Below are 25,059 nucleotides of genomic sequence, written 5' to 3'. Positions count from 1 at the left end.
CAGACGGCTTGACTTACAGACTTTTTGAGTTACAGACTTCTCTGGCCGCAAAATTTAGGTTTGACTTGCAGACTGAGATTTGACTTACAGACCAGAAAAAAACCAAAATGGAACAAAAACGGCCTGTTACGGGATTAATCGGTTTTCAATGCACTGTAGGTCAATGGAGACTTGACTTACAGACTTTTTGACTTGAGAACCGCCTTCCAATATGGATTAAGTTCTCAAGTCAAGACCCCACTGTAATGAAATTAAAAATGAGCTTCTATTCCTAGGACAAAGAACACTGTGCCTCTGAAGAATAACCTATACATAAACCCACAGAACTTCACTACATCACAAGAGAAATAAAAAACTACGGTAACTTTTCTTTCTTTCTTTCTTTCTTTCTTTCTTTCTTTCTTTCTTTCTTTGAATCAGGGCACTGCACAATTTAAAATTATAAATGTACAGTTTATGAAATATAGGTAAAAGTAAAAACATATTTAAATGTTAATGTAATTATTAGACTATTTTTGAACAGGAGTGGGCTACTTCCATAGAGTTATCTCTGCCGTTGTTTCTTTTGTACACCTGATGGGACATAAATTGCAGGCACATAAGAGCTTAGGATGAAATGACAGGTTACCTTCCAGTAATTGTAGTTCTTTGAGTGGACCTCTGTGATTCACACTATAGATAATCCGCGCATCCCAGTCTCTGTAAATCACTAAGCTATTTAGTCAGCAACAGCCATTCAATCCCAACTGCAATTAGTCAGCATACATCTTCTATAACTCCTTTCCTTATTTCCCCTTCAAATGCAAGATATCTGTCATATTTATTTATTCATGTATTTATTTATTTATTTATTTATTTATTTATTTATTTATTTATTTATTTATTTATTTATTTATTTATTTATTTATATATATCCCGCCTATCTGGTCAATTAAGAACACTCTTAATTGAGTCATACTAACACATCTGTACAAAACACAGCAAACAAGCCTCTCATAGAGTTCATCCATTATCTTCAGGAAAAAGGAGTTCAATATCGAAACCTGGTTTGAAGAGTATAAACTAAAGAAAGCCTAACTTTTTAAAAGCAGAATAACATAGTGTAATAGAAACACAGACCTCTACTGTCAAAGAAACTAAAAACCTGACACATTAAGGCTTAGAACTAAACTAATGCTCTTCATTGTATGACACTGATTTGTTTTCATGTGTCCTGAAAAAATACAGAAATAATGTACACCAGAATTATCAGCTTAAAAAGGGGAGGGGGAAGAGTGCTGGGCACTTTTGTTTAGAGAAATTAATAACAAATTTCAAACCACTGGCTGAAAAGGGGACTGAAACCACACCCTTCCACCACAAGGGTCTTGCAGACTACATTGGTCTCCATCTAAGAAGCTACACCTGACCTCCAACAGAAGCCATGATACTTTTGGGACTTTTAATATAAACATATAATTTTGGAGCTACCCACGAGAATTTGTTACATAGCTTGAGAAAGATGAATTATCATTGAAAACTTGCTTTTTGTTGTTGTTTGTTTTATTTTCTTAATGGTCTAATAAAGGCTTCACCTCTTCCTGCATTTGTATTGTTTTAAGGATCATACAGTCTTGTCCTGACTTTTTCTCAACTTAATTTTGAACTTCCTGGCTCTGTGGGTGTAATGCATCAACAACATATGTGTCATTGCTAGTGGGGGGGGGGGGTCTGGATTTGTTTCAAACAGAGAAGACAAATGGATAGATCCCATCTAAAAAATTCACCAGCTGAGAAAGAGTTTTATTATCTACAACTTATTCACAAGCACAATGATATAAGCCAAAACGCAACAGGGATTACTTCCCCAAGGAACACTGGATTGCCATCTTGTCAACTGTGCACAATCCAGAAATTAACTGTGTTAGCCAGGCAACAGGAAAACAGTCTGCAGCACAAGCATGGTTAGGAGCACTTTACAGAGCATTTCTACACTCCACTAATTCAAGAAGCCTGCATCACTAGGTTAAGTAGACAAAAGCATTTTTATTACAATTTCTATCATTGTCTTTTTAAAATCCACCATCTATTACTTGAACCCCTTTTCTCTACATACATATTTCACCCAGTTCTCTCTCATAACCCATAATGTGTAGCCCTCTTCTTCTCACACCCACTTTTCTATTTATTTCCAAACATCTTTATAGTCCCAATTAACCTTTCCATCTTTCTCTATGCACCCTTTAGAATTCTTTTAGCAGGTGCTTCTACTCTTATTCCACACTACAAATGTTTACACCTCAATCTGTGAATCACTTTGCTTTTGTCCTGACCTGAATTGTTTTTCTGCATCCCTCTCTCCCATCTGTTCTTGCAGGGAAGTTCAGTGCCAGGGCATATTCTTTGCAGGCAGACAGTCTCAGGTCCAGTTTCTTGCATGTCTATGTAAGGCTAGGAAATAACCTGGACAAGTCACTGTTGGTCTATGTAGACAATACTGAATCAATGCAAGACCAATAGTTCAAACATTCTTCAATTTTCACCCCAGCTACCTTCTTCTTCCTCAATCTCTATCTCTCTCTACACCCCACAGCACCATCTAAAGCATTATGTGGCACAATAAAGATGAACAAGTATTGTTTGGTTCAAGCTTACATGGATTGTAGTTTAAAAAGTGACTCACAATCTGCACAACTTTATGCCAAATAATAGCATGCTCATGTTTAAGATTCTTTGTCGCTTCTGCTGCAACAAACATTGATTTTCTCTTGGAAATACTTAAAAACAAGGAATACTTCTTGTTTTTCAACTGTTGCCTTTACAATAGGATGCAACGAAATAAATCAACTTACCAAAAATGATAAAAATGCATCTAGTAAGGTTACCTTGATCAGGTTACAATTCTAAAAAATATACGCACAGAATTTGGGCAGATGCTGGACAGGAAATGTGGTACCACAATATACTTGGATCCTCTATCTCTGTCCTATGGGGTCAGTCAAGGAGAAATGATGTACTTATAATAGCATGCAAACGGCAACTCTTCCAGGATGTAGGGGTAAAAACCACAGCAGCCTTAATGGAGTAGGAAATGTTCCATTTTATGACTTCCAAACACATTATAGCAGAACCTAAAAATTTCTCCCTGCCCTAGCACCACAGCACTAAATTTAAATGTGATGGTGGTGAAGAACTCTTATATATACTCTTGTGCCACATGAATACATTAACATGAGTGCATGTAGACAAATGCATATTCTGGTTCAACACCACTTTCTCTGAGACCTTCAAAACTATCAGAAGCTTTCATTATATACAGTAGTGCTGTAAAAAAGAAAGATAGAACTTCATGTCCTGAAACAGATCCCTGTGGAGAAGTTTCCAAAGATGTAGCTGAGCTAGTCTATCTCAACAAAACTATACTTACTGAAAACAATGAGTATACAATGGTGGTTAAAAGACGATTTTTAAAAATTATGAACAATGAATAAGGAGGCATCTCACAGCAATTATCAGGCACCCTAAGGCAAAAGATCAATAACTATACAACATTTTAAAGAATGTCACTCTGAGAAATGGAAAACACAAACACGGAAAACACAAGTAGTACTAACAATCCAGCCAAAGCAGTAATGCATAACAGCCTATCTAAAAATCACACACAGGTAGCTGGTTATTGAGGGAAGGCTTGCCTGAAAGAGAAAAGTCTTTGCTTGCTTGAGGAAGGGCAGCGAAGATGGGGCCAGTCTGGCCACCTGTGGAAGGGGAGTTCCAAAGTCTGGGTGCAGTAACAGAGAAGGCTCTCTCTTGTGTCCCCATCAGAGAAAGGTGCCTCCTGATTATCATAACACCCAAGCTGGCTCATAATGGGAGATACAGTCTTTGAAATGGCTTGGACCCAGGCCATTTAGGGCTTTATAGGTTAAAACCAGTACTTTAAATTGTGCTCGGTAACTGATCAGCAGCCACTAGAGCTCCTGCAATGCGGGAGGTGTGGTGTATGTGATCCCTGTAACTAGCTCCAGTCAGCCATCTGGCTGCTACATTTTGAACATGCTGAAATGTCCTGACACTTTCCATACACAGTGTATTATAGTAATCTAGCCAGGAAGTAACTAGGGCGTGTATCACAGTGGCCAGATTTCTCACGAAATAGATGTAGCTGGCACACTAGTTTTAATTGTGCAAATGCACTTCTGCCCACCACTGAGACCTGGTTCAGGGATGAATCCAGGAGCAACTACTTGTACATTTTGTGTCTGAAGTAGTAGATTTTGATTCACAAAAGCTCACAGTGATGTAAATCTGCAAGTCTTCTAAGTGCCACACAGTCTGCTCCTTTCTCCTCCACCCCTTCTATTTTTACCAACTTTATAAAGCATTTTCTCAGCCAGGCAGATTCCCGGCAGTGACAAGACACAAGATTAGACTGGACCCTATAATAGTCCAGATTAACAGGAATGTTCATAAAGGGATTACCAGGATCCAAATAGAGAAAGCTGTTATTAACTTGATCCAATCTATAAATCAACGGTTATTCATCCCTATTTTAATGAATCCCTGGAGGATACTGGAACACACCCAGAGTAAAAGGAGTATGCTACAGTACATGCACCCTGTCACTATATTGACTTGCATTTGAAGTGATGCAGAATGTTCTGTGTGCGAATAAGAAGCACAGCATGCAGGAAGAGCCAATCAATTCCTCCTTCACCACTTATATCTAAAAATGGATGAGCTAGCATGACATTATTACTTATTTACAACAGCTCCATATTGCACAATAAGAGGACAAACTCTGGGTGGTTAACCAACATGCTATGAGATACGCCTTTATGACAATCCAAACCCCACACTAAGAGCATTATAAGAGCTGCTTGGCCTCAAGCAGCCAAATGTCTTTGGTTAGCTCTGGGGCTCACAGAGGGTGTGATCTTATGGGGAAATAGATTGCAGTTTGGACTGTGGAGTGGTCTGGTGCAATGTGGTGATCAAACAACACATAGGGAAATGTGCTACAGCCTACCCCTGCCCTTTTTTTTTGGGCTCGGCAGCAGTACTTCTACTTTTGGAGGCCAGGGTGGAGTGAGTTCTCAACAGATGGGTGGGTCATTTTAAGGAAGATTGCAACTGTTTCCAGTGAGATCAGGCATGCACTTTCACAGCTGTCTGACTGTACTCTGAATTTTGCGATAAGTGATGTATCACAGTAGGCAAAGGGTGGTTCCAGATAATTCTTCTAACATGCTATCACCCTGCCTCATCCATAAAATTCACAGGGGGTGGAAATATTTTGTTTTCCTCTTAGAACTCTCTTAGGTTTTCCACTGCTTGTTTCATCCTTTTTTCTAACCTCCCAGAAACAAACTAACAAGAAAGCAAACAGTAAAACATACAATACCTGCAAAATGTACTTTGCTTGGGGGCTGTCCATCTGTAGACACCCAGAGTGTGAGGTTTGGACTCAAAATTTATTTTGGCTATAAATCTTACTTTGACCTTTCATGAGTCTGATCACCTCCCAAATAATGTTACTGGACTTCTTCATAAATGTATGTTTGTGGACCAATATAAAGCCATGTGCAAAATGTCAGAGGGTGACATCAACCAAACTATGGCACCTCTACCTTGGTTTCACCATAGCAGTGGAAACAGGCAGAGCAATGAAGAAGGGAGGAGAGTTAAAACAGGAGATGGTGATAATAACTTGTCTTGAGTTGGTTGGAATTAATAGGAGAATGTTTCTAGACTAGGTCACCAAAAGATAAAAGGCTACTTTGATAGAAGCCTACCATTCTACAATACAAGACAATATCTAGTTGCAAGATGGGGCTGTAGCCTTAAGTCATCATAAAAAGCAATTATAAACTGGATTTTACCAAGTTCTTGTTGGTGTTTTCTGATCAATTCAATATTTAGATGATGGTAGAGAAACTGAATGGTGTTAAAACCACTGTTAGCCTTAAAACTAAAATAAAATTGGTCAGAAATAGATTTGGAAGGAGAGCATCCCAATTAGAATTTCATAAAGAGCGTTTAAGAATATTAATTGGAATGTCATAGGAAAAGACTGTGAGAGTTTTAGTAGCCAATTCTGTAGTGAACAGCTCTAAGAACATCCTTATCTTTTTGCTAAGAAATGCCAAATATTTTCTTGAACTCAGAAAAGAGAAACACTCAGAAACAAATTTCTCCAAGCCAAGGTAATGGACAACTTTGCACTGGATACGGAACTTAATTTGGATACAGATATTTCTCTTTTCTCTCCGAATGTACAAAGCAACATGGATCTTTGAGTGCTACTTGCAGGGGAAAATAGGGACATTGTGGCTGCAAAGGAGGGCACCAATGTGAAACAGGAATATAGGGGGAAGGTTCATGAAGAGCAATGTGATCACAGAGGGTTTTTCTCCAAGTCTGTTGAATAAGTGCAAGGAAAGAGCTAACAGAATGAACTGCTGTCAGAATTGCACCAATTATGGGTTTTTAAACAGACATTTCAAAGGACTGCTTGATCAAGGGTTGAGTCTAGAACATGTGATGGCAAAGCAGATAAAATATTGGTTCTGATCAGCAAATTAGAGGTGTGAGATTGGAGTACTACCAGCAGAGAAGCAAAGAGAGAAGCACCATGCTTGGAACAAAGAAAGGTGTTAAGGTTATGCCACATAGCTGTCTTCACAAAGAAACCTTGATGATCAAGTGGGTGGGTGGAGTTGCTACCTCACCATAGCTCTTCTTGATAAGCCAATTAATATGGGCTTTAGTAAACAAGTCATGAGCAGAACAAGAACGGTACCAGCATGCCTACTAGACAAATATATGAATCTATACTTAATCATGGAGTAAGCATCACATTTTAATGCAATCTAAACAGAAATGTAATCAAAGTAAATGTGGTTCTTCTGTATACAGCATTTTCAGAACTGTCACCTGGACCTAAAATCCCTGTAGGCAGCATCTTCCAAGATTCAAAATAAGACGTGGCGTACCTCCTGCTATTTTGAGCTCAGAAGTAGCTATGTTCCTTTGTTGGTGACAGACACAGACACACACACAGACACACACTCACACATGCACACACACATGTGCTCGCGCATGCACGCACGCACGCACACGCACACGCACGCACACACACACAGTCCTGAAGCACCTTAAAGATTAAGATGTTTTATTTGGCATAAGCTTTTATTGACTGTATCCCACTTTATCTGAACTATAGACTACTGCTTCAGTTAGTAAAGTATTACACCAACAGCATAACATCTAATTAAAGGAAGATATCATAATAGACATGTACAGAAAGCCACTAAGTCTGAACCTTCTCTGCAACACTAAACTACTTCACAAATTCGCTACAATGTAGGATGTGGGATCACACATAGAAGTTACCTGACAATATGTCAGATTCTGATCCCATTAAGCCATTTTAAAGTGTATTGTATCAATACATAAGTGGTGCCTGCTAATCCTGCCCTCACACCCCCAACTACGTTTATTTATTTATTTATTTATTTATTTATTTATTTATTTTATTTATATCCCGCCTATCTAGTCGCGAGGACTACTCTAGGCGGCTTACAGCAACGTTAAAATACAATAAAAATAAATAACCAATACAAAAACAGGTAAAAGAGAAAAAAAAAAAAGACAATAAAGAGATAAGAAAATCAAAAAATAGTTTTATGAGAAGGCCTGCCGAAACATCCAGGTCTTTAATAGATTCTTGAAAGTGCCCAGCGAGGGAGCTCCGCGAATGTCAGGAGGTAAGTTATTCCACAGGCGAGGAGCCACCGCCGAGAAGGCCCTATTTCTTGTTTTCTCTTTCCGGGCCTCCCTCGGGGTTAGGCTCCTCAGCCTCACCTCCTGGCTCGCCCGTGTGACCCGGGTAGAACTTGGTGGGAGTAGGCGTTCCGCCAAGTATCGAGGCCCTAAACCGTTTAGGGCTTTATACGTAAGCATTAGCACTTTGAAGTCGATGCGGAACCTGATGGGCAGCCAATGCAATGCGGCCAGAGTGGGCGAAATATGTTGGAATTTTTTCACTCCACTAAGTAATCTGGCCGCCGCATTCTGCACCACCTGTAATTTCCGCAGCAGCCTCAAAGGAAGCCCCACGTAGAGCGCATTACAGTGGTCTAATCTTGAGATTACGAGCGCATGTACTAAGGTGGTGAGCGCCCCCACTTCCAGGTAGGGCCGCAGCTGGGCTATCCGCCTAAGGTGAAAAAAGGCGGTGCGGACCACCGATGCCACCTGTGACTCCATGGAGAGCACCGGGTCCAGATGGATCCCCAAGCTGCGTACCCCATCCCTAGCAGGGAGAGTCACCCCCCCAAAAGAGAGGGAGCTACCCAAATCCCCAACTGTGGGCGGGCCCACCCTCAGCACTTCCGTCTTGTCCGGGTTCAGCCTGAGCCCGTTCTCCTGCATCCATTCCAGTATAGTCCCCAGGCAGCGCTGGAGGCACAGGACGGCTTCTCCTGCGGTTGGCAAAAAGGAGATGTAGAGCTGCGTGTCGTCCGCATACTGGTGGCACGAAGCTCCACACCCCCTGATGACCCCACCCAGCGGCCTCATATAGATGTTAAATAGCATTGGGGAGATAATCGACCCCTGTGGAACCCCACAATTGAGGCTCCACGGGGCCGAGACCCTCTCCCCAAGCTGGACTCTCTGGGGACGGTCCTCCAAGAAGGAACGGAGCCAGGACAATGCCAGGCCACCTATTCCCAACTCGGAGAGCCTCCCCAGGAGGATACCGTGGTCAATGGTATCAAAGGCCGCTGAGATGTCGAGGAGGACCAACAGGGACACTTTACCCCTGTCGGCCTCCCTCAGTAGGTCATCACACAGGGCGACCAAAGCCGTTTCTGTGCCGTGGCGCGGCCTGAAGCCCGACTGGAATGGATCCAGGGCATCTGTTTCTTCCAAGAGCGCCTGAAGCTGATCGGCCACCACCCTCTCGACTACCTTGCTAAGGAAGGAAACATTGGCGACGGGCCTGTAGTTGCCAATTTCGTCCGCCGCCAAACTAGGTTTCTTCCTAATGGGCCTAATGAGTGTGTCCTTCAGGGCAGATGGAAATCTGCCCTCAAGGAGAGACCCATTTATAATAGCCGTGGCCCACTCCGTTGTTAACGGCCTGGCCGCTTTGATTAGCCAGGCCGGGCAAGGGTCCAAAGAGGAGGTGGTGGCACGACAGCGATCAAGCGCCCTGGAGACAGTATCAGACGTAACAGGCTGAAAGGTGTCCAAAATCACCGGGCAAGACGGAGCGCTGGACATCTCAGCTCGACTCACTGTACTCAAAAAAGGAGAGAGGTCCCGGCGGATGGCCTCCATTTTTGATTTACGTTGCCTTATTTCATGTGGAAAAAGGTAAACAACAAGGTCTCCACTATCCATGGAGCTCTCCACATGACATGGAAGCATGATTTTCTAGGATTTCAATTCACAGAGAGACACCACAGAACACCAAATCCCTGTTCTTCAGACACAACACTCTGTATGTACATGGCTAGGTCTAGATGTATCATAAATGATGGAGGGGCAACACAATTCTCTTCATGCATCAATGCAACATACTTTTAAATGACTGGTTAGGGCTTCTTTCTTCACCTAGGCCAGTCCTGGAGACTCCAACTCACCAAAGTTTACCAGAGGCTCAGACATAAGACATTGTCCATCCCCTAATATCTGGCATTTTCAATTGCAGATGTCAAGGATTGAGTCAGAAGTATCTGCATGCAAAGCTCTATTACTAAGCTATGATCCTTAAGGACGCCTACCGTATCCAAAGCACGCTGGAAGAAACTGTCAGAGCAGAACAAGAATGGATCTAATTAACTTAGAAGGTGGTGAACACTCCAAAGCTGAAGGTATTCAAGAGAAAATTAGACAACCATTTATCAGATATATTTGACTTGGATTTCTGCATTGAGCAGGGGGTTGGACTCAATGGCCTTACAGGCCCCTTTTAACTCCATTATTCTATAATTCTATGAAAGGTAAAATGACAACAGCAGCAAGGGGTTTTAAGAAAGATAGCTTTTGTTTGTTTTATAATGCAGTGGCAATTTGTAATATTCCTGTACTGTACCAACCATTTTCCCTCTTGTACCTTATTTTATAGTATGCCATTTTCCTTTACATTAATAATAGAACATGAACAAACCTTAATGGATCTCAAACAAGTTCTGCAAAAACAGCTAACTAAAAATAAAAAACCTTTGTACTACAAACCACAGACAGCTGAACAAGTCATCAAAATAGCGCAATAAACTGCATCTCATAAGAGTACAAGGAGTAATTTAACTCTCCTTCAACAGGTGAGGTCAAATGCTCCCTGACAGCACTGAAAAGTAATAACAATGAAATTTGTGCTTGTTTCCCACAATTTCATGTTCCAGGCAGTTTTCAAATGGAATGAGGTGTAAATTGCCAGAGAATGTTTCAGCTGCCCTTCTTATTATACTGAAAAATTGGTGCTTTCACTGTTATAGCTTTTGTGATCAGTTTAGCTCATATTTACACAACTTACAAGCTACATAAATAATGTGCAAGAGACCAAAGGATCACCCCCACAATATGCCATTTTAAATTACTAGTTATCTAAGAGCCTGTTCTGTCCCTTTAATCCTCCAAGCTAAATCAAACCAAGCACAGAATGTGTGAAACAAATCAATATTCTATTTCCATTATTATATGAATCTTAAGGCACAATAGCAATTTTCATATTTTGAAAACTGTGGTTTGGCCAAAGCCTATTTAATCTTTTGTAGATGTCTATAGTTTACAATTCATGCATTATTTAACCTGATAATGTTTTTTAACTAGAAAAAGGAAGGTCTCAAGAAAGGCATGACTTCTTATTTTTATTTTTAATGAGCAGTCATGATTATGCTTAATAACTGCTAATAGATATTGTATTTGTCTCGCTTTCTTCAGGAAAAGGCAGGGTGGCTTTGACAGCAATACCAGATTGGTCTACACATTAAATACTGTCCAGATATGATGTATATGTGACAGGCAATATAGAAATATTTATACAAGTTCAAGAGTTGAAACTGTGTCTAAGGATTATTACAAGTAACCAATCAAAAGTGCTAATAAAAGCAAGCAAGCACTCTTGGACTGTATATGAATAGGTGCAGGCTGGACGCAGCAAAATGCAGGGCTCATTCAACCTACAGTACCACCGTTGCCACATTCTCCCTTTTGCTTACCAAAAGGCACACCAAACTTAATAATAGTCATGTATCATCAAGACAATTCTGACTTATGGTGACCCTTTTCAAAATTTTCCAGGTAGAGAACATTCAGAAGTGCTTTGCCATTCCGTTTTTCGGGGGGTGGGGCAGGCTGAGACTGTGGAGCTTGCCCAAGGCCACATAAGCTGGCTCAACTTGCAGGAGATACAGTGGGGTATAGAACTCCCAACCTCTACCTAAGCCACTGAGCTATCCAGCCAGCCACCAGCCAGGGGCAAAAGAACAGGGATGCATCAGTGCATCGTTCAAATTCTTTGGCAGCACACTGACTGACAAAGAAAAAGAATGGGACCAAAATTCCCTGTGTCTTCAGTGGAAATATATGACCAATCATGCCCAATTTCAGTAATCTTTGAAGGTGTGCACAGGACATACGTAATTCATCAATCCCTTTGTTGACTTGTTTGGAATATAACAAAAGGACTGAGCTCCTTGGGAGATGGTATTAGATCCATAATTTCATTAAGAAGAGTGAGTCATCTCTGTGGCTTTGTAAGACACTGCCTTGATGGCTTTAAAAAATATGCGTAGACAACTGATCCACTAACAGCTATTAGCTGTGACAGATGACTGGAACATCGATATCTATTTGTAGAAAAGAGACCTCTTATACAAGAGATGAATAAGAAGTGCCTGGCAAATGTTTCTTCATGGCTTGCTTGCAAACTTGGATAAGGACTATAGACTGCAAGAGAAATAAAGCTCTGTGAAGAAGCTGTACTCAGCACATGATGTGGTTTACGTATCTGACTGTAGAATGGGACGTTGGGAATTCAATTCCCCACTGTGCCACCTTGACAGAGTCCTTTCCAGCTCTACAGTTCTAAGATTAAGTTCCAAGGATATCACCAGCTCAAGGAACCAGGAAGTCAATGTTTTGATAAAATCCCTATATACTTTGTCTCTACTAATGTGATGGAAATCAACTAAAAGTGACATACAGAGACACAGCTTTGCATGAAGATCAGAAGCAGCTAAGCAGAAAAAGGAAGACAATCTGAATAACAGCAAGTTTTGCCTGGTCAAATGAAGTTGACATTCTGTTCATAAAGCCTTCACCTTTTCATGGTAGAATATTTCAGATTAAGTACAGCTGTAGCTTTTTGTTATCCACTGTTTTGCTCAGATAAGCAAGGGAAGTTTTTCAAACTGCAACAAAACTATTAGCCTGAAAAAGTATGAACATGTTTCATATACCTGAAGATGAGAGAGTGCAATGGCAAGCGGGCAGATGTATGGCCAGACACTGCTAGGTAAGGTACGTAAAGGTTCCCCTTGACAATTTTTGTCCAGTCGTGTTCAACTCTAGGGGGCAGTGCTCATCCCCATTTCCAAGCCATAGAGCCAGCATTTGCCCGAAGACAATCTTCTGTGGTCACATGGCCAGTGTGACTTAGACACAGAACGCTGTTACCTTCCCACCGAGGTGGTCCCTATTTATCTACTTGTATTTGCATGCTTTCGAACCGCTAGGTTGGCAGGAGCTGGGACAAGCGACCGGCCAGAGACTGCTACAAAACACAAACTGCCCTACCCATACATGTGTTTGGGAATACACGGTATTTCTAAGACGACCTGATGTATAAGACGGCCCCCCTTTTCTTGAAAATTGAAAATTTGATCGCTGCTTTCCCCACCACTTCCTAAACCCGGGACTTAGCAAGAGGAAGGGAAAAGCAGGGATCCAAGGGCTGCAGGATCACAGAGCCCACAACCAGCGGTGGAGGCGGCGGCAGAAGGAGGTGGAGACTGAGGCAAAGAAGCAACTGGGCTTGGCCGCCTCTCGCCGCTGCCCGATCACAAGGAGACGATCACTGGAGGGGGTGACTGGGTGGTGGAGGTAGCAGCAGTCAATGGGCAGCTACGAGAGGCGACCGAGCCTGGCCGCTTCTTTGCTTCAGTCTCTACCTCCTCCTGCTGCATTCCATGTATAAAACAACCCTCAATTTTTTCTCTAATTATTTTAGGGGAAAGTATCATTTTATACACGGATAAATACGGTACTTTACTGAAAGCAATGGACCTTATAGGACTGTGATAACAGGGTTCTTTTATTGGAATCAATACTTAAGCAAGACAATGATATGAATGTAGGGGGAGGCATTAGGTTGGTCACCTCTTTCCAGAAGGTCCCTGTATGACTTGGTAGCTCAATGGCATCACTTCTGCACAACTCAGACAGGGAGGCAACATATATTCATTCTGAAGCTCATATTAAACAAGAGAGTTTGGTCAAAAACAGAAGCCTTGATACAATGCTGAGATATCGGCAGACATTTAGTAGTCTGAGCTGAAAAAAAAATACCTCAACCTAATTCCAGTAGGATGCCATATCCATTTTGTAGCTCACCTTTGGCGAGAGACTTTGGCCTTAACATTTGGACAAGCTTATTTTTCCAATTTTTAATTTTTGCTTCTCTCCCTCCAGATTTGCAGTGTCCAGCCTAGTGAACAGTCCTTTTGCATTCAAAAGGTAGCCTGTATCTGTTTTTGATATTTCAGTGGTCTTGTTCAAGAAAATTTGGTATCACAGGTATACAGCAAACCACTGTGAACATTTGAGAAGGTACTTTTTCATTGGGACATATTGCAGATGGTGTTTAGCTGAAATATGGATGTCATTGCTGCAAGCACTCTTCTGTTGTTCCTCTGTCTGAACCAGACATTTTTGAAGTATTATTACAGGAGGAGATAGTACAATCAATTGTACCCAGTCAAGTACACACTCAGGTAGTGTACTTGACTGGGTTTCAGATTTCTTGAGTTTTGCTTTATTAAAAGTCAGCACTGGCTTTCTGCAGTTCAAAGATATTACAAAGAATCAGATGCTTTTTAGACTTCTAAATTACATGGCAGCCTGGGGAATGGGTGGCCCACAAAAGTTGTCACCTAGTCAGGAAACAGCGTGTTAAGATCTGCGATGTTTATTTGCTGATATTTACCAAACCAAACTTTTGAAGTCCCAAAAGCTTTTACAAATCTGAAGTGAGCCCTGGCCTAACATTATGACAATAAACTTTCAATAATACAATAATTGCTTTTGGCCTATGTTTAATCTGTGCTTGCTTACTACAATATTAGACATCTTAAAGGAAGATGTTAACATGGAAGTTAATGTTTTAAAATGGATCACCTGTTTTTTAGAGGTTATGGAAATTATATTTTAATTTAATTATATTGCTGGTCTTTGACCGTAAATAAACGATTGATTGATTGAATCTGAAGTGAAATATTTAATATAGTGGTTAGAGTGGCAGACAAGAACTAGAATTGTGGAGGCTTGGGTTTAAATCTGCACTTGACCATGAGATTCACTATGTGATAGTGATCCAATCGCTCTAGCCACCAAGTTCACAAGGATTCTTAACACATCTCCGTTCTTTCACTGTGAATCTAAAACACATCAACAAACCACACAGAATCTTATCTGGACAGGCTAGTGTGATGTGATGTTTAAGATACTCTTTGGTTACAAAAACCATCCCAAACTTAAGAAAGCAAAAAAGACATTGCAGTATTTGCTAAAAATGAAATAAAACCAATTGGTACTAGTTTTTGTTGATTAAACATAAATAAATCACCTAATTTTGGGATTATTACAAGTATTTGCAGTTTACTTTATCCCCTGCCTTTAAAAACCAGAAAAACTTAAATTTGCTCTGAAAAAAGATTTTTAAGTAATAGTTTCTAAAACTTTTACTTAAAAGTATTAATCTCCACATGGTAAAGTCACAGCAAATCTAGGCACAGTATTGACTTTTCCATCTTAGAGTACTTCAAAACGAATAAGCTTATATAATACCATACTGGCATTCATTCATTGTTACTAATCAAGTTTATTAATAATGTATTTAGAAATGAAAAAATTACCATCAAAAAACTAAGCACTGGATAATTTTCAGGAAAGCGTCTGCCCCAGACCTTTACCACTGGTTAAGATAATTCCTCCCCTTACTTTGTTTTCTTTCTTTGTCGCATTATAGCAACAGAAACTTCTTTAAGTTCCTTGCATCTCAATTCAGGACAAGTTGCCAATTGGTATCTTTAGATCCTGTCGCATTTGACCTGGAGGAAATATACTAAGATTCCATAGAAACAGTGGATATTTTTTTTGAAAATATTAGCCATAGATGAATTTCCTGCACATATGTGGATGAATCTGATTGTCCAGAACACGGAACCTGACATACATCATAATTCCATAGTTATTTATTTATTTGATTTATACCCCGCCTATCTGGACTACTCGTCCATTCTAGGCGGCATCAGGAAGATAGAGATTCCTGGACTATCATGAAAAAGATGTTACATTGGTATTATTTCTCGTAACAAGTTGGATTCTTATTTAGTGGTACAGGTAGATGTTGAAAAATTAGCATATTAATTAGCTGTTTTACATTTGTGTGACTACAAAGATGCATCACATTTTCTCTCAGCTACCTGTTTCTGTAAAAAAATAATTTTCTCTGGCTACTGACTTCAGTCTTCAACTTCTTCATCGCTGTTGTTTCTGACCACACTTCCTTTGCCCTTGTAGATTTTTTGGCCAGCAACTTATGTTCTGTTTACTGTGTTCATCAAACCAAATAAATGAGATTTTCTTCTTTTAACCCATTGTCACTATACTACCCCATGCACTGCTCCTGCCTTTCAAATTAAATTATAAGGTTGTTGACACAGACCTTATGTTTCTGGTAAAATGCCTGTCTGTGGAACGTCTTGCTCAAGACGTACAGAAGTCAACACACATATTAATGAAATGGTACTTACCATTTCTTACATGTGTCTAAAGCTGTAAAATTACAGCTGTGAGAGCACAAAGCAGTGTGTTTGCTTTCAAACATATTTTACTAAAATAATTACTTTACAGCTTACTTTCCCTACACAGATGTTTAAACTATTTTCACACATTACATCTCTGTCATTATCAAAATAAGTACTCTTCGCAAATACTCTTTACAACCAATTGAAAGCCTGCAATCAGACTGTGTTTTGCATATAATAACCAGGTAAGAAAGCTTGAAAGTTTTTTTGGAAAATGAAATAGCCTATTTGCTCCTCAAACATGAATTTGAATGTCATGCAGGCTTTCAGCAGGCCTCCACATTCATTGTAAAAGCTAATTAACAGCTTCACATTATGCATAAAAGGAATACTGAAAGATGCTCGCTTATTCAGAGTGGTCAAGATGTCACCTCGAATGCTAAGACAGTATTCAAAATAAGACTGCAGTCAAGATTTGTTCAATTATTACTGAATCTAGCAAAAGCCACAGCATGCCATGTCAAGAGATCAAAGGCTAATTCACAGAACTATAAATTCACATGCGGAGAACATGTGGTGGATATATCTGTACAGTCACAACCCATGTGACACTATGCCAAGTTCACCAATTACACACTTGAACCACATTTTCTATTTGACTGTGTAAACTATTCCTGACAATCTGCAGCTTCTCTGAACTTCAGTTGTATTCCTTCACCCACCATTACTTAGAAGAACCCCAAGAAATGCCACAATGAAAGGCAGAAGAACTGCTCTTAATTTTTTTTTAATATGGTGTAACATATAACCAAGATATTTTGCTCTAGTTTTCCACGGACAAGACTTTCTTATATTGGTAATGGGGGGGGGGGGGGGAAGCAATCCGCTCTATTTTATGAGAATAAAGCAAGACCGACATATTGCTGTTGCAAACCTGGCAAAGCCTGATTATTCCTGCTTAATATGCAAGTCCCATCAGGATTCCAGGAGTTTACAATTAAAGGAAAAAGAACTGGTCGAGCTATGCTAAATCTGCAAGTGGCTCAAACGAAATGAAGATAGGTTAAATGGAAGCTTGGCTTCTTTCTCAACAGAATTTTCTGCAGAGTGAATAAATCATTTATTATTATACAGTAGAACTGGTAGAGCAGTTGGAGTGGGAGTTGAAAGATCAAGGTCCAAGAACCCCCCACCCCCAAAACTCACAGAGTGTTCAGGCCTGTTGCCCTCCTGCAGACTGACCCACCTCATAGAATGGTTGTAAGGATAAAAGGGATGGGGCATGCACTCTCCTCTAAGCTGACTCAAGACAGTCAAGATATAATGCAACAAAAATGATTTTCAGCTACAGAAAAAAAAAGCTGTATACAATAGCTACAAATGTATGACTAACCCTTCCCAGCCTTATGAGAGGTCAGATGTTGCTAGATGAAATTTACCGTCACCTCCATCTAGAATGGCAAATAGTCCCAGTTTCTCATGGAGAGATTGGACAGTTATTTTGTCACTGGATCAGCCTAAATGTTCTCTTATTCCAGAATTCTTTCCATGTCCATTCTTTCAGGATGAACCACTGTGTACAGTGCATGGGGCACCAGTCAAGCTCACTGCTCTGAACAAGAAGGATGCACCTAAAATGTCCACTGCTACCACTGTGATGATGGAAAACCTTTATCTTCCAAGGTCTTTCCTTGACATTATCAGCCGATTCGTCAGAAAGGTCTTGATGTGATTTTGGAATCCTGATGATTCCTAGAACCAAGTCCCTCCTGATTACATCGCTTTACATGCAGGGGGTAAAAAGCAAGTTGCAGTTGTTGGGGAGTCATTTCTGCCAGTTCCGAAGTGTCCAACTTTTAAGTGATTGTTCATAATGCAAACCACATAACATTATATTTAGATTCCTCCCTTCTTAGTTTTCACTACAGTTACCTTTTGAGATAGGCAGCTCTGACTAGCTATGCAATGCTGTGATGTCTTCTCCACAATCATTGACTGCCAAATCACCTAACTACACCACTCAAGAAGAGAAGGAGACAGACAGACAGACAGACAGACAGACAGACAGACAGACAGACAGACAGACAGACAGACAGACAGACAGACACACACACACACACACACACACACACACACACACACACACGATAAAGAAGATTCTTACTGGAAAAAATGTTGTAAGAAAGGATGTGAAAAATGTGCCCAGTCTCACAATCAAAACAATACTTGGAATTTTTTCCTTCCACCAACTTCAAATAGTTATCTAAGAGCCAAAAATCAAGATGGGGAAATATTCAAGTGCAGCCCTAATTCTGTCACACAATTCTATTTTTAAAGCAAGCAGCTCTCTAAAACTACACTAAGATCCCAAAACAATTTCTCCCATTTTCTCCATCAATTTAGTCACACTGCAGTCTTCTTTCCTATCCTGTGAGCTCCAGATGTATCACACTGAAAATTCACAATCCCTAACCATGTGTCATTGATGTGCTGATCGGGGATGACTTGAGTAGTTTCAACACATCTGTTACGCTGGGGAAGAGTTCACTACTGCTGCTGGGGAAGGATAAAAAAGTAACTTGGGATGCTACTAGATGGGGGGATTTGGAGCAATCTGAGTCATTTAAAAGCCTCTTATCTTCAGTGCAATCTAGTTTATCTTGCACTTGAGTGTTCCTTTCATTCACATGGTAGATTTTCTTCTCCCCTAAGGAGGATCCTGACGGTACTTCAAATCACTTCAATTTCTTCCATTTTCTATTACTGACACACACATACCCCACACCTTTTGTTGCAACTCTCATTCTATGAGCCATGGTGACTTTCCTTTTTGGCTGTTGTTTAATTTAGTAAATGACACAGTGCTTCACTCGTATTGATGCAGTGCTACTTAGGATGGCTACTCCCTTATATCTTAAATAGCGGTGCATCATTTAGGAGAATATTTTTTAAAATTGTGAGAAGAAAATAGAGGAGATAATTTCTCCATCGTCCTTTCTGATGCACATATCACAGACCTGTCACCAAACAGCTCTATTTGTGAGTGGATTGGGAGGAAAGTGATGACAAACCTTGACAGCATCTTAAAAAGCAGACATCACCTTGCCAACAAAAGTCCGAATAGCCAAAGGTATGGTTTTTCCTGTAGTGATGTACGGAAGTGAGACCTGGACCATAAAGAAAGCTGACCACCAAAGAATTGATGCCTTTGAATTGTGATGCCTTTGAATTGTGGTGCTGGGGGAGACTCTTGAGAGTCCCCTGGAGTGCAAGGAGAACAAACCTATCCATTCTGAAGGAAATCAACCCTGAGTGCTCACTGGAAGGACAGGTCCTGAAGCTGAAGCTCCAATACTTTGGCCATCTCATGAGAAGAGAAGACTCCCAGGAAAAGACCCTGATGTTGGGAAATTGTGAAGGCAAGAGGAGAAGGGGATGACACAGGACGAGATGGTTGGACAGGGTCATTGAAGCAACCAACATGAATTTGACCCAATTCCAGGAGGCAGTGGAAGTCAGGAGGGCCTGGCATGCTCTGGTCCATGGGATCACAAAGAGTTGGACACGACTAAACAATTAAACAACAACAAAAGGAACTACACAGATTGCAGAAAGGGATAATCAGGAGTGCTTCAAAATACACCAAATAAACTGCACCTCTTGCGCTGTGCCAGAAAAGAGCAGAACAGAGTTTCCAAAAGGTGTGAGTAGCAGTGCTTTTACTTAAAACACATGTGGTCACTGGAAAACAGAGCAAACCAAACTGCACCAAAGGGGAACCAAATAGCAAGCTACAGTATATGTTCGTCTGATCGCCCCCTCATTAAAATCTGAGCAGTTTCTTAGACAACCTGTATGGTCATCTAATAGAAGGCTAGAAAATTGGAAACTGACTTTAAATTCATGAGTAACTGGGGGTTTCAGCCATGAGACTGATAATGTCAGCAAAATGTACTGGATTAAATCCTAGGAAGAAAGGTCAAATGTACAATGAAAGAAATGGTGATCTTAGGCACTTGGACAATAACAAATGGGGAATGACAAAGGAGGAGATAGGATGTCAGATTAGAGGAAGGTGGATCAGCACAAATGGAAATCAAAGTATCAAAAAAGATGATCCATGGAGAAACAAAGGAGATCAGCAGAACACAACAATATGTAAATCACTGAATATGAGTTACTGTTACACACTAGGGAAATCAAACTTTGGATCAACTGTGGGATATAGGCATACAAACAAAGGCCCTTGTATTGCTCCTGGAATTAAATTTTGTTATTTTCTTCAGTATTCCAAATAACACTTATACAAAAAACAAAATCTTTTGATTCAATTGTTCCACTGACACAGAAAAAAATAAATAAATCCCAAAGATTGCCTTGGATTCCTTTATACTTTAGGATTTTTAAAACCTGTGTCAAATTAGCAACTGTTTATAACTTAATTAATTAATTAACATAATACATATATTAACAGTTTGCCTAGTTTGTAAGCCACCTAGATTGGTCCTGAGTTGGCTAGATAGGCGGGATATAAATAATTTTTTTTAAAAAAACACTAAAGGCTGCCATTTTATGTATCTTTACTTGGAAACGATTCCTAGAGAATTAAAATAAATGTAAATACTGTATGTTTATGATTGGAATGTAATGGAAATCTGTTTGAATTAGTAGCCCCAGTACATAAACTAGTAGCAGAAATACATAATGACTGAAGGACAACTGTACATTTGGAAATATAGCTTATTAGGCAGCAGCTCAAACCTGTCAGGGTTTCAGAATACTTTGCAGTTTAATCCAGATGTACTATTCAGCGAATGCAAAATTCATCCTACCTCCCAGATCATAGGGGGGAAAAAAACCCTGCTCTGAGTTCGTTTGGTAGCAATCATTCCCAACGAAAGAGGCATGCTGATCACTATATTACCAGTTTGATGCTTTCCATTTCAGCTGTGTGAACATTTTATATATATGTCTTTGCTTTAGTAGCTTAGCTCTAGTCGACATGTTTTCACCCTGAGACTAAGGTCACAGTCAATATCCCATTAAAACCATGTAACTAGTTTGAGTGGTTAATATTGGTCACATTGGTCAATATTTTCCTCTCAGACTGCATATTAATACAACTGTTTCTACCCTGCTTGCAAACAGGCATCAAAAATAATAGTGCTAGTGACGCACCGTTACTAGACAACCCCTTTTGTGCAGAGTCTAACTCTAAAACATGAAAATATACACTCAGACTTCCAGTCACTGCTAATCATGACAGCTGAAGCTTATACTATAAGAACAAATTTAAATAGCTATTTAGAAAAATAGTAGACTGTATTGTTCCAGGTGCTTCTTTCTAACAGTAAATTACATACCCTGGCAATAGGTACTTTTGAATAATTTTTCCCATGGAGGACTGCAAGCAGTGATAACTGAAATCTGTGTTCACATCATTCACTCCCATACAGCAAAATACACTTCTCCCTTCCATATATTCTCTACATCTATTTTTTTTAAAAGTATGAATTTCAATAAAGTTTTATGTGAGGACAATACAAGACCTAAACTTCCTTAGCTCAAAGTAGCTCACTGCAAATAATGGGATATGTTTCCAGTAAATGACAGCTACAATTAGGGTGACGTTTGTTTGTTGTACACCAAATCCAGCTGTGTTCCAGTGAAGTCAGAAAAGCTAGTCCTTCTCATAATAAGTGTCACCACTATTTGGATTCCTGGCCTAAAGACCTCAGGATTAAACAACAGGAACTTTCTTGAACAGAGTCTTAAGTTCTATCCCAAGAACAATAAAGCCACAAATACTAGTGTTACCAGTGAGAATAGGCACTCGAGAAAGTATATATGGATTAGGCAGTAAGGACACTGGACCCTAGGTTTGTACCACATCTAAGACCACAGTGCTCTAGATTAGATTAGATTATGTTCCTTATAACATTGTAATGTTCTATATTTAAAAAAACAGTCATTGTTCTATATTAAGAACAGCCCTTAAGACAAAATACTTACATTCACTTTGATTTTTAAACATTTCTGAGCAATTTCCACTCCTTTTAATTCATTAATGCATATTATTTCATACTATACATAGGAAAGGACTCAGCTCAAAGTGCAGACTAATATGATTTCATGCGTCCAAGCCAGCCCAACAAAAGACTCTTTTCCGTCATACCTAACTCTGCTGCCTATTCAGTCTGCTTCAGATCTGGTAAGAAATCGGGTGTTGCCTGGTTAAAAGACAGTGGAGGAAAAGCTACTGGGGGTCCCCATCATTCCACACCAACTGGAGACAATCACAGTGAACTGTCTAGTTTACTAGGATCATCCCACAATTAATCTTGGTCAGCCTTGCTATTGCACTTGTGTAGATCACTGTGTGAAACAACTGGCTTCTGGATGCAGCCCAATCTCCAGGACTGAGATTTCTTTTCTTATCTTTTTCTTTCTTTCTTTCTTTCTTTCTTTCTTTCTTTCTTTCTTTCTTTCTTTCTTTCTTTCTTTCTTTCTTTCTTTCTTTCTTTCTTTCTTTCTTTCTTTCTACACATTGTGGTGTAACAGAGTAACCGACTAGGACTCAGGAGGAATGAGTTCAAATCCCAGTCCAGCCATGGAAAGTCACTGGGGTGTCTGGAACTGATAAAGCCACTCCTTAAATATCTCACTTAACTTGCAAGCTCTTTTAGGGTCACTGTAAGTCAGTTCTGACATGACAGCATATACCATTTGTTTATTTATTCTATATGAATATTATTTGTTTATTTATTCTATTTTATTTATTCTAAAACTAAGTGGTTTACATAAGGTTAAAAGCTCACAAACCCTCAAAATACCACAATAACCAAAATTACAATTAAAGTAATGCCACAACAGAACAGATAATTACAACCATAAATTATGAAGAACCCTATGAAACCCAGAGCACAGACTGAGTTCTGACTCCTCTTCCTCTGAAGATGCCGGCCACAGAGACTGGTGAAACATTAGGAATAACAACCTTCAGAACACAGCCAAAGAGCCCTCCCCCCCAAAAAAACCCCCACAACAACCAACCCTATGAAAATCGAAAATTAATTAAAACATTAAAAACCCCACAAATTTTCTTTTTCAAGCATTGTCCTCTAGTGGTCCTAACAACATGCCGCCGCCTTTATCCTTAGCTGACTCGCGTCTGCCAGCAGGGAATGACGTGCACGTGTGAATGAGCCACCTGAACTCTGCTCATCTCCCAGAAGCAGGACATTTTTTGGTATAGGAAGTTCATACTCCCGGTTCGGCGTGACAACAAGAAACAAGTAACCAAGAGATTATGAAGCACATGCCATCCGGCTGAAAGGCGCTGCCACACACGGAGAAAGCAAGGAAACTAATTCTGCCCCCCCCCCCGAAAAAAATTATCCCCCGGGCGAATGAACCACTTACGGGGCGAAGGGCTGGGGAGGCACCAGCTGTTGTTCCGCAAACGGGTCCCGTCCGTCTGCACCCCCCCAGCTGTACTCCAGCCCCCCAAGGATCGGCAAAGTTAGCAACTGACATTCCCTTGGGCGAGGTAAGCAGATGGAGCTCCCGCCCCCACCCCAGCCCTCTCAGCTCGTCCGGTCGCCCAGGCCCGCCACACCGGCCGGCCGGAGGGGCGGGGAATCCGGCTGGCGTCCCTTTGGAAGTTGCGCCGCCGGCGAGGGAAGAGGCGGGCGGCGGCGAAGGCGGCGGCCGCCAAACCCCACCCCGGACCCCAAAGGACGCGCGGGGGGCGGGTGGTGGGCGCCGGCGCTTCGCAACTCTTCCACGGGGAGGTGGGTGGGAGGCGTCCCCTCGCTCTCCCCCGGGCTCGGCCCAAGTGCCGGTTGGCGCCCAGCTTTCCCGTTAGGTGGCTCCCCCGGCCCCACACCCCCCACACTCCCCGCCTGCCTGCTGCCCGTGCGCCCGCTTGACCCGCGAGCCCCTCAGCCCAACTCACCTGGTTGTCGCCAAAGCCGCCGCCGCAGCCACATAGCCCTTGGCTGCTCCGCCGCCTCAGGAGCAACTCGCTTGCTCGGCCGTGGCCGCCCTTGTGGCTGTGGCTGCTGCTGCTGCTACCGCCGCCGGAACCGCCGCCACCACCGCCGCGGAGCTCCGCCGGACGCCCCGGCATCGCATCCTCGCCTCACTGGTTTTTTTTCCCCTCTCCCGCCCAGCCGCAGGCGACTGACTCGCGCGCTGCGTCTCCCCCGCCAGGGAGGAAAGGCGAAGGGAAGGGGCGCTGGGTTGTGTCCCTCTCTTCGCCCTCCTTAAATCGCCCGAGTCCTTCGATGCCTCCCTCCCCAGCTTTACTGGAGTCGAGAAGGTTTCTCCCCGCCCCCCCCCCACTCCCCTACAATTCTGCCAGCTGCACCAAGCAGCGAGGCTTAAACATGAAACGTGATGGGGTCGAGCCCACCCTCGCAGGGGCGAGGAGCGAGGCGCTCTTCCTCCCGCTGCCGGTGCGGATCGGCGCTGGGCAGAAAGCGATTAAGCGCCGGCAAGAGGCAGCGGCTGGATCCCATTTCAAAACAGAGCGGGGAGGGAGGAGCGGGGAGGGGAGAGGCGTCGGGAGGCTTGGCTTCTTCTTCTTTTAAGCGAGTTAATTTATTTCCAGGAGGATCCACCAATTCCCCCCCCCAACCTTGACGTAAGCCTCAAGAGGCTTAGACCGAGGAAGGAGGATGGAAACCTGTTCCGTGCCCCCTCCCTCCCCGGCGCGCAATTTCTTCAAAGTCCAAATAAAGCAACAGCGGCGGGAAGTCTTTGCCACCCAGCTCTTCCACCTTACCCAAATACTGTACTTGGCTGGGTGTAAACACGAGAGCGCGAGCCATTCAGAAACAAATCCATTTCCCTGTAAACGTAGCTACAGGGAGAGAAAAAAAAGGAGCGAATCCACTCGGCCCCTCCCTCCCACGCGCAGGAATTTCCCCCGAATGCAAAACAAAGTCGTTTTTCTCCCCTAAGGTTAATGAACTAGCTCAATGCCGTCCTCCATATCTTCATAAAAATATTCCCGCAAAATTAACGATTGTAGCAAAAG

The 25,059-nt window shown here is 41.6% G+C and overlaps 1 protein-coding gene across 9 annotated transcripts in view; it reads right to left on the bottom strand.

The window, feature by feature from the left end:
* SULF2 (sulfatase 2) overlaps positions 1 to 25,059 on the bottom strand; it is a 336,643-nt gene that overhangs the window by 106,586 nt on the left and 204,998 nt on the right. The window contains exon 1 of one of the 9 annotated variants that reach the window (XM_078392671.1): positions 24,805 to 24,870. The exons of 4 other annotated variants lie outside the window; for them this stretch is intronic. Coding sequence is in view for 1 of the 5 variants with exons in the window: in XM_072996895.2 (XP_072852996.2) it covers positions 23,974 to 24,007 (34 nt within the window). In the remaining 4 variants the exon portion in view is untranslated. Of the gene's footprint in view, positions 1 to 2,312; positions 2,426 to 23,438; positions 23,574 to 23,973; positions 24,319 to 24,804; positions 24,871 to 25,059 lie in introns of those variants that run through there. 4 more of the 9 variants (XM_072996892.2, XM_072996895.2, XM_020779454.3 and 1 more) reach the window with 4 other exon arrangements.

Source organism: Pogona vitticeps, chromosome 4, assembly GCF_051106095.1.
Source record: "Pogona vitticeps strain Pit_001003342236 chromosome 4, PviZW2.1, whole genome shotgun sequence".
Taxonomy (NCBI): Eukaryota; Metazoa; Chordata; class Lepidosauria; order Squamata; family Agamidae; genus Pogona; species Pogona vitticeps.
The sequence above is the reverse complement of the archived record's forward strand: the minus strand, read 5'-3'. Positions and strand labels throughout refer to the sequence as shown.